The 10,496-nt window shown below is 30.8% G+C and overlaps 1 protein-coding gene and 1 long non-coding RNA gene across 2 annotated transcripts; both read right to left on the bottom strand.

Annotated features, from left to right (window-relative positions):
• Positions 1-5,519: 5,519 nt before the first annotated feature.
• LOC136074556 (zinc finger MYM-type protein 1-like) lies at positions 5,520-6,473 on the bottom strand. The gene has a single exon (XM_065786888.1). The coding sequence runs from the start codon at positions 6,471-6,473 to the stop codon at positions 5,520-5,522; it is 954 nt and encodes a 317-aa protein (XP_065642960.1).
• Positions 6,474-8,575: 2,102 nt separating this feature from the next.
• On the bottom strand, positions 8,576-9,815 carry LOC136075448 (uncharacterized). Its single transcript, XR_010635952.1, has 2 exons — positions 9,011-9,815; positions 8,576-8,908 (listed from the first exon to the last, which is right to left on the bottom strand). It is a non-coding gene; the product is annotated as an uncharacterized LOC136075448 (long non-coding RNA).
• Between the last annotated feature and the right edge of the window lie 681 nt (positions 9,816-10,496).

The raw sequence follows: 10,496 nt of genomic DNA, 5'->3' as shown, positions 1-10,496 counted from the left end.
ATAAACATTCAGCACTCTAAGTTTTCTAAGCAGTGGATTGGCAGTGGTGTATTTATTAGCATTTAAAATAAGGCGGCTTGCGTGTTTTTGTTTTTTAAGATACGCGTTAGTCTTGACGGATAAGTTCTTGCCTATGCAATGTTACAATAACTAATATAGCTATGAATAAATGAAAAGTAAATAGATTTTAAACAGTTTTAATCCAACATATATCTAGTTTTATACATAATTTCAATACTCTTTGAAGTTTTATTTCCTATTAGATTAACATGGTCCTTCCAACTTTTTTGCTCATCGATTAAAACGTCTAAGAATTTAACACAGAATGTCCGTTGCAACTTGTTTTTTTCTATTAAAATATCCGGGAGTTTTAAGGGCAACGTTTCAGATTTCGAAGATTTAGGAAAGATTGAGATGATATTTCATCATCCATATTTTCTTTGTGTCCCCGTCTGTTTTTAAAATATTTTATTTATTAACATTTACCATATCAAACTCATCTGTAATTTATTTTAACAGCGAAATATAAAATGAAATGAAGAGTAAATTTGCTTTTGGTAGGGTTCAGAGAGAGTTTGTTGGTTTTAAACCATTCATTGAGGTTATCAAGTTCACGATTCATAGTGTTAAGGGTTGTCTTAATGTTAGCGTGGGTATAAAAAACTTAGTGTTGTCAGCAAAAAGATTGAAGTTTAGTATACTAGATGATAAGTAAATATCGTTGGTATAAATAATAAACAATAAAGACCCTAGAACAGATCCCTGTAGGCGTTAAGAACCACAACTTTTATCTTTCTCAATCTCTAACACAAATAGTCAACTTTTTAACTTGCTTTCCAGACAATCCAAATCATTTACCTTCTCTACTCGACTTATGTCTTGTTTCTGATCCTACTCAGTTCTCAGTTTCCACATTCACCCTTAGGTGCTTCTGATCACGGTTTGATCTCTCTAAAACTATTATCTCATTCTTCTTCATCATCAGAACCTCCTTATCATCTTACCTCATACAACTACCTAAAAGCTGACTGGGATTCTTTCCGTGATTTTCATTGTAACGGTTCTTGGGTAGAAATCTTTTGTCTTCCGACTGACCAATGTGTTTCTTACATAACTTCTTGGATTTAGGCTGGCATGGAATCTTTTATTCATTCTCGACAATTCCAAGTCAAGCCTTACTCTTCTCCATGGTTTTCCTCACATTGTGCAGCTGCAATACGCAATCAAAACCATTACTTTCATATCTATCAGCAAAATATTTCTCCAGAAAACAGACGTTTATTTACTGTTGCTAGAAAGCATTGTAAAAAGATTTTGTCTAACGCCAGAGCCCGCTATTCTCAGGTCACAAAATCTTGTATTTCATCTCAAAAATTAGGCTCTCGTGACTTCTGGAGAATCTTTAATAATATCAATAATAAGGGCAAATCTATAATTCCACCTCTCTTGTATGGTTCAGACTTTGTCACCTCACCTTTAATCTTTAAATATAATTAGGGCTAGTCTGTTATTCTATCTCTCTTGTATGGTTCAGATTGTGTCACTTTACCAAAGTGACACAATCTGAACCATAGTTTAGATTGTGTCACTAAAGACAAAGCTGAATTGTTTGCTAAGAACTTCTAATATATATCATCCCTTGATTCTACTAGTTACGTTTTACCCGATATACCAAACAGGTTAGTCCATTGCCTGACTTTCGAATCACTCCAGCTTCTGCATCCAAAGTAATTTCTTGCTTAGACTCTTCTACAGCTTGTGGTCCGAACAACATATCTGTTATAATCTTGCAGAAGTTTTCTATGGAGCTGTCGTCTATACTTTCACAACTATTTAACAAGTGTTTATCAGAGTCTTGTTTTCCAGCCTCCTGGAAAGCGGCATCTGTTATCCGTACTTTCAAAAACTCAGGAGAGCGATCTGACTAATCTAACTACAGTCTCATTAGTCTTCTTCTTATCATAAGCAAGGTTTTTGAGTATTTAATTAATAAAAACTTAATATCTCATCTTGAATCTAATAACTTACTTTCTGATCATCAATATGGATTTCGATCTCCTTGTTCTACTGCTGATTTATTGACGGTAATAACTGATAGGTTTTATCGTGAATTAGATAGATGTGGAGAGCCTATTGCTCTCAAGATTTCCAAAGCCTTTGATAAAGTTTGACATGCTGGTCTTCTCCATAAGCTTATTTTTTACGGTGTATTTGGTAACATCTTTAAGATCATTGAATCCTTCCTTTTCAATCGTAGTATAAAAGTTGGCCTCGATGGACAGCACTCTTCTTCGTATCCTGTAACTTCAGGGGCTCCTCAAGGTTCAATCCTTGGCCCTAAACTCTTTTTATTTTACATTACCAATCTTCCAGAAATTCTCACATCCAAGGTGGCATTGTTTGCTAATGATACTACCATTTATTCTTGTCTTGATAAGAAATCAACACTCTCTGATTGCTTCGAGGGGACATTTAAGTTTGATTAATTTCACTTCTGCAAATTTCAAAGAACTGATGTTCTTCGAACATCAGTTCTTTGAAATTTGGATCACTTCTTTGGAATTGGCTTCCTTAATCTTATTTTCCTGATAAATATATTCCATATATTTGCAATCTTTTAAGTCATCTGTCAATCGTTATCTTGCTCTATAAACTTCATCTTTCTTCTTACAGTAACTTCCAACTCTAATAGTGGTTGTTTGGAGTCTTGTTGGAAGTGAAGATGTAAAGTAATAAATAATAAAAGGTGAGAGCAAATATTATAAAGAAAAGAAAAGGAAAGGATTAATGATAATTTAGACTTAACTCTGACATGATTAACTTGTTTGTCTGTATGTCTCGCTCATGTATATTTTAATAAAATATACTTCTAAAATGATTAAATCGACTTCTAAAATATTACCTGATACAAAAAAAGAACCAGCTAGTTATTTTAAACTTCCTTACATTGGGAAAGTATCAGATGCTATTAAACAAAAATTGAACTCCATTATCAAAAGATACTGTCAACCGGTTTCTGCAAAACTTATTTTTACATCACTTAAACCATTTCAACTTTTCTCTAATAGAGATCTCCTTTCTATTAAATTTGAATCTTTCGTAGTTTCAAATTTGAAACTACGAGAAGATTTTCAAGGAGTTACATCCTACAAAATATAATTCATTTTTTATTTTGCAGGATGTAACTCCTGCACAAACTAATACATTGGTGAGATATCTCGTCATTTTAAAACTATCCTGCTTATAGTGTTCAAAAATTTGATGTATAATTATATAAAGTATTTCCACGTGGTTGTTTTCTAATGTTTTGCTATTGTTATAAAACTTTTCCTTTTGTTTTCTTTATATTACTATTATTATTATTTAACTGGAAATTTGTTAAATTGTAAGAGGTCATCCATAAATGATGTCAGTAAATATATGGGGGAGGGGGGAGGGGTACTAAAAGTTTTGACAAGAGTTGACAATTGGGAGGAGGGCGTTGAGACCATAATGATGTTAATTTAAAAAAATAATTTAAGTTTATATGATCAGATTTTAAAGATATTTACATCTACGATTTAATATAGAAATGGTATATTTGGTTTGTGGGGAATTTGATATTTTAGGGGCTCTATGAAAAGATTGTGGTGACTTTAGTCATCCATATCTTCTTTGAGCCCATCCTGTTTTTTATAAATCAACTTATTTTTGTATGTAAATGTTTCTTTGTAATTATATTTTCTTATTATATAAACAGCATATATATATATATATAATTAAAAAAAAAAAAAAAGATAAATGTTACACAGAGACATTAATTAAATTAAAAATTTACCAACGTTTTGTTATTGTATTACCATTTGACTGAAAATCTAATTGTTTACAAATATTAACAATTTTTATATGAGTTTAACAATCGTTATTTGCTCCCTAGCGGATTTTAAAATGTGCTTCAAAGCAAATACATAAAGTCATTTGTCATTATTTCAAATACAATTGTCATCATTATCGAAGATCACTTCAACAATCCATAGGAAGATGATGAGTGATTGAATTTATATTATAGATATAGAATAAATTTTTTTTCAGTAATGGAATCCGGAATCGTGTTAAAAACGTGTAGCAAATAGCATATTGATTCGAATAGAGAATGTAGACCTTTTTGGTACATCTTATTTAATAGCTTTATTGAAGCGAAAAATTTTATTTGGACAAAAAAATTGGCGCGCTTTAGAGTATTCAGATGATGAACCTATCTAATATGTTTCTTTTCATTCACATCGCTCACATAGATTTACGCCAAAGTCCTTAACTTCTTCACTCAACCTACTATCAGATTCTAAGAGCCATAGGAACGAAAACCTGTTCAACGAATTTCTGCAGCTTAAATCCTGTCTCTCATTTTTTATATTAGAGTATCGAGAGCGGTATTGAATACAATAATTCAATATATTGAATACAATAAGTCACAAAGCTTCTGCAAAGATATAAGGACATTCATAAGTCGTTTAACCAACGGTTTTACAACCTAAATCTATGCACTCTATTGGGTTTGCGAGGTTTGATGAAGAGACATACCAGTTTTCTCAGCCAAGACTTTTCATTGAATAGGGCTTTCACTAAATAGATTGTAAAGTAATTGAACTAGATCAACATAATTCTTCACTTCGTAAACGTGTATAACATTTATGACTTATGTTTAAATATAAAAAAAACTTATCTCCTTGTGTATTCTAAAATCTTTGTGTATCAAAAACCAAAAATAAATTTGATTTACGTACTGATAATTATCTTAATGCCTCTTTTTGTCGACACAAATATAATCAGTTTCATGGTCCATATCTATGGAATAAGATATTTTTAACCAGACGCTTACAGAGGTTTGGAGAAGCCTGGGCCATAAATCGGATATAAATCGGAGGCCCCAAAAGGAAGATTTGCGTAAAATTTGCGCAAAATGCAACGCCATGTAAGTCTTCAGATAGATCGGGACCAAATAAATGTGTCTCTTTCAGAATAAATGCAATTAATTAGATAGATCGTCACTCACAGATTTGGCGCTTTTTGTGCGTTTATCAAGCCAACTAGCAAAGAAATGTGCTAGTCTACTAATTACACATTTCTTAGGGAGGCCTGGGAATTGGGAGGGTATGACCGTACAAGTGGAGTGTTACACTGTTACTTTATTGTGAATGTTACAATTCAGATTTCACAAATATATGATTCCTACATAAATAATTATTCATTAATTTTTATTTATTGTTTTTTTTTTCAATAGGTTTTAATTTTTTAATTTTATAATTTGAAAATTGCTATAAATGAATAATTAAATTATGGTCACATTTTGAAACATAGAATTAAATTAGCAAAAATTATTTCTTGATTAATTTATTTGAAATTTACATTTCTAATATATATTTGTAACTTTTATTAAAAAAATTTTTTCCTAACTTTTTACGAAGACTTTTATAAATGATTCATAAATACTTTCTTAAAACTTTTTAAATGCGACTATGCCGTTTTTTCCCGTGTACTCTTTAATTTATATTCAGCATAGCAAGTCCATTCAATCGTTCCTGCCCAATAGTTGAACAATGATAAATTTCTATCAGCTTTAAAACATTAAATGTCCGTTCGCCGGAAGCCGTTGATGCAGGCAAACTGATAAAAATGCGTAATGCAATTGTAATGTTTTGAAGAACACCTGAAAGACCAAGTCCAAGAATTTCTTCCAGCATCTTTTTTGGTATGCAGTCTAGTTTAAAATTAACACCATAGATTCTTTTAAGAAATACAACCTCATTTTCAAGTGCTTGTGAGATTTCTTTGTCATATTTGTGCTGAAAATGTTGAGCAGCCAATACAAGATCTTCGTCACTCAAGTTTTTAAACTGCCATAGAAATCCAAAAAGGTTACAAATTTCTTGTAACAACTGAAATCGTCGCGTGAGGTCAGAATGAATCGAGTCAATAATGACAAAATATATATTGATTTTAAAATACAATTCGGCATCATCTTGACATGGCAAACGACGATTAGTTAAAAACTCACACGAAACACCAATATTTCTTGCAACAAATTTTGACTCAGTTAAAATCTTATCAAGTTGTTCATACAACCTTTGAATGTCTTTACATAGATTTTCAATGTTATTCTTCTTAACATAAAGTGTAGCATATCGTGCTTTTATGATTAGGTTTGCCTGATGAATCATTGTGAGTAGCTTCATCCAGATAGACGACATCAAAATGCAACCAAATTTGAAAATATACCGTTGAATAGCATTGAGTTTTATTTTAGCCTGGGCTGTTAAATGTAGCACCCCAAGTTCATTTAAAGCACTTCTTATTGAATTCAAATGTTGTGTAACTGGTTTAAATCCATCAATCCGTGCTGACCATCTTGTTTTGGAAACTACATACAAAGAAACAGAAAGATGTTGTTTTAGAATTTCCCACCTTTGAGGACTGCTACTGAATAAATTGTACATTTGCTGAATTTCCGAAATACGTTACTGCTTCTTTGCGTAATTCAGCGCAATCGACACCAACTAAATTTAATGTGTGATTTCCGCAGCTAGAAAAAATACAGTTTGGATTTTGTTCAAACAAAACCACTTGCACACCGTTATAATTTCCAGCCATATTAGTACCGTTGTCGTAAGCTTAACCTATGCAGGCTTCGAAATCCAGCTTCAAAGTTTTCAATATTTCTAGTGTTCGAGCTGCAATTTCCCAGTTTTTTTTGAAAAATTTTCATACAAATTAAATCTTTCTTCAACTGAAAAGTTTGAATTGTCTAAAATTTTAACATAACGAATAACCAGAGTAGTTTGCTCCTTTTTACGAGCAATCTGCAGTAGCATCAACTACTATTGAAAAATATTTTTCTTTCACAATTTCATGGAGGATTGTTGTTTAAACATGTGAACCACAAATATCAATAAATTCGTTCTGAATTCGTGTTAAAAGATAATGAGCTTGCATTCGCTGCTTACACTGCTGTGACTCTCGAACACTTTTAACAAGCTCAGCTAAAAGTGGGTCATATTTACTAAGAATTTCAATAATACCTAAAAAGTTCCCATTTGCTCAATCACCTATTTGTTGATTTGAACCAAAAAGTCCACTATATAGAGAGAGAGAGACTTTAATCCACGTTCAGAAAGAAAAAGAACCACATCAAGAATACGTTGGAATAATTTTTTCCAATTTTCAGTTTCAGTCTTGAATTCAGATAAAAGTAAATTATCAACTGAAGTTTCACATAATGCTGGTCTACTAGCAGATTTCCATACAACATAGTTTTTTTTTATAGTAAACTGAATTTTCGTGCGACGGTATACAATCTTTCAATCTTCTCCAACCTCTACTAATGGCCCATCCGGTAGAACCAGAGAAAAATCACACATTTGCAGCATTTTTGTTCAAAAGAAAACAAGGTACCCAATACAAAGATTGTTTTTCAATACTCCAGCGCAACAAGTCTCTTTTGCATGTTTCTACATTTACAAGAGTTTTGTTTAATAAACAATAGAGAAATGCATGATGATTAGAGTCTTAAACAATATTATTTGGAATTTAAAGCAAGTAATCTTAAGAAAAGACTTCACTTGACTAGAATTGTTCTGGTTGATAATCAATGTCAATAAAATTGACCGGATTATCTTGGTGAGTCTGATCTGTTGTCTCTGGTTCCATATCTCGAATTTTATTTGCACTTTCATCTTCCTGTAATGAGATTTTGGGTTCAACCTGTTCCTGGTTTACAATATTTAAATTTTCTGCTTGTTGTTGTTCGGAATTTGGGTCTTCTGCAATCGGAACAACTTCATTTTCAATATTACTACTGTCACTCACACTTTGAGATTGGTTTGTTGGTTCAATATGAACTGTATTTTGTGATTTTTTTAACAACGAATATATTTTCTTTGAGTTGGTGCATGCTTCTTTGGCCAAATCTTTTCTTTGCTGCACAGTAGGACAAAATCAAGTTTTTTGTGGCAAAATTATTTTTGTAGCTTTTTTTAAATAGCTATATTTATATATAAAGTACATAAAAAAAAGTAATAAACATGTAATTATATAATATAAAAAAAAATATTAAAAAAGTTAAACTTTGGTGAAAAATACGAAATATTTTTAATGGACAAGACAACTTTTATCAGTGTAAACATTAAAAATATTACTTTTCAACGCTTGCATTTGTCATAAAATAACTTTTTTAGATTTATATTTACAGAACTTATTATATTAAACAGTAATGAAAGATTTTGTAGGTATTCTTTGTGTACAAAACATCTTTTTTACACATTCAGTATTTCTCATCAACTGACCGTTAACCGAAGACCTATGTTTTGTTATAACTTTTTTTATTGCAAAAAGTTGCAAAATATTTATGATACATGACTATTTACATACATTTAGCATGAGATTTACATAAGCAAATGTTTGGAGGATATGGGAGGATGGTTTATCTGATACCTTATAGCAAAGGTTAGTAGCAAAAAAATATCGAAAACTGTTTCGATGCATAAAAACTAATTATTACACTTACGTTAAATTGTTTTTAAAAGTCTGAGCGAAAAAAACATTGTTAATTAAAATAATATATTTTAAAATGAAAGTCAATAAAGTTAATTTAAAACAATAGTAGCGTAGGAAAGTAGATAAACAAAAAATGCAAAACAGCGTTTTGGAACACATGTCAAATTAACGTGTAAATAACTGCATAAAATAACGCTTAAATTAATATTAATGTTTTTTTAACTAGATATTTCCTCTAATCAATATGTCTTCACCATTATGACAAATTTTCACCGTGCAATGCCGACATTGACTTTTAGGTATTTTCGCACACTCTGCCCCACTGTGCGCCGCCTTTTACTTGCACCACTATCAAATTTTCTCTTCATTTTAATGTTACCTGAAAATATTGAAATTTGCAAACATAATAAATTAATACATCTGTCAAACTTATACAAATTTATATATTGCGTTATGTTTAAAAAATTAAAAAATTATTTACCAGAACAAAAAAATATTACTTTTCTCAAAGTTACAAAATTTAACGTACAAATGTTAATGTACAAAACGTAACGTACAAAGGCGCAATATATCACTTTGAACAAAATGATAAGAAACAGTTCAAAACAAATTGATTTAATCCCGTTTGATGAAATACAACTAAAAAAGAAAAAAATGAAGCTACTTAAAAGCAGAGCAATAAGTCATAACTTAAAAACTCGTACCAGATAAAAAAGATTGACTTGTATCAATTTGATCAAGCGCGCCCGACGGAGTGTTAATACACGGTTTTCGAAATTCCCAAAAGTTGTAAAACACACTCATGTAACTGATACAAGGAACTTCATTGTATTGTGGTGCTTGTACTCAGACCATGTTGCAGATGCAGTTCTAAATCTTTTGGTGTTTCAATAAAAATTTCAGAGCAGTCAAAGATTCTTAACAGACTTTAATTATTTTTAAAACGATCAGGATGATTCAAGCGAACTTTTTCTTCATCTGGAAAGTAAACGAATGATTTTAAATACTGTGACATGCCTCTAATCCACGATTTAAATATTTTTGAAACAGTGCCAAGCTTGGCACTGATTTAGTGTTTCCCTTAAGGGAAACACTAAATCTATCAATTAGGTCATTGCTTAAGAGTCCGAGACGTAATTTCATAAGAACGAGTAAAAACTCATCTTGTGAACATAGTTTTCTGCATCTTCCAAGTTTTTTTGGTGTGATTTTATGAAGGTTTTTTTTAGGAGAACATTTCATTTCAGTTTTGTAACTAAATCGACGATGTACAATTGGTTTTATAAGGTCGTGAAGAACTTATAAAACCAATGTGAAAAACTTTCAGGGAAGGAATGTTTGTAAAAGTTACACTTTTTGTCATTTGTTAATATTTTTTTGTAGACTTTCTTTTAAAGATTATTTTTGACTTTGTTTTTAATTATATTTACTTGAATTTGTAATTTTTTGTTTTGAAAAAGAAGATTGTGATTTAATTTTTGTAATTTGTCAATAGTTTTTTTTAAGCTACTTATTAAAAAAGTTGATTCTTGAGCTTGAGTGAACTCATTATGATTAAAAAGTGAATTAATATTATTTTCTTCTTTATCTACTACTACCACTGGTACTGGTTCAATCATAAAGTCAACAGGGTTTTTTGTAGCGAAGTTGACACTAATTAATGAGGAAGTAGAACATAACTGTTTAACAGAAATGGTGTCTTGATTTTGATCAACTATTGTATTAAAGTATGTATTGAAGTTAACATTTGATCAACTATTGTATTAAAGTATGTATTGGAGTTAACATTTGATTTGTATTTTTTAAGTAAAGGCTGTGTGGAGTCGGTATTTATTATACTGTTTTATTTAGAGGTCGAGAGCTAAGACACAAAAGAGCAACTTTATGTCTAGAATCATATCCAAGGTTCTCAGTGGGATAAGGATTTTTAATAGTAGGCTCTTTATCTTTAAAATGATTAGAACAAA

This window comes from Hydra vulgaris, chromosome 01, assembly GCF_038396675.1.
Source record: "Hydra vulgaris chromosome 01, alternate assembly HydraT2T_AEP".
Lineage (NCBI taxonomy): Eukaryota > Metazoa > Cnidaria > Hydrozoa > Anthoathecata > Hydridae > Hydra > Hydra vulgaris.
The sequence above is the reverse complement of the archived record's forward strand: the minus strand, read 5'-3'. Positions and strand labels throughout refer to the sequence as shown.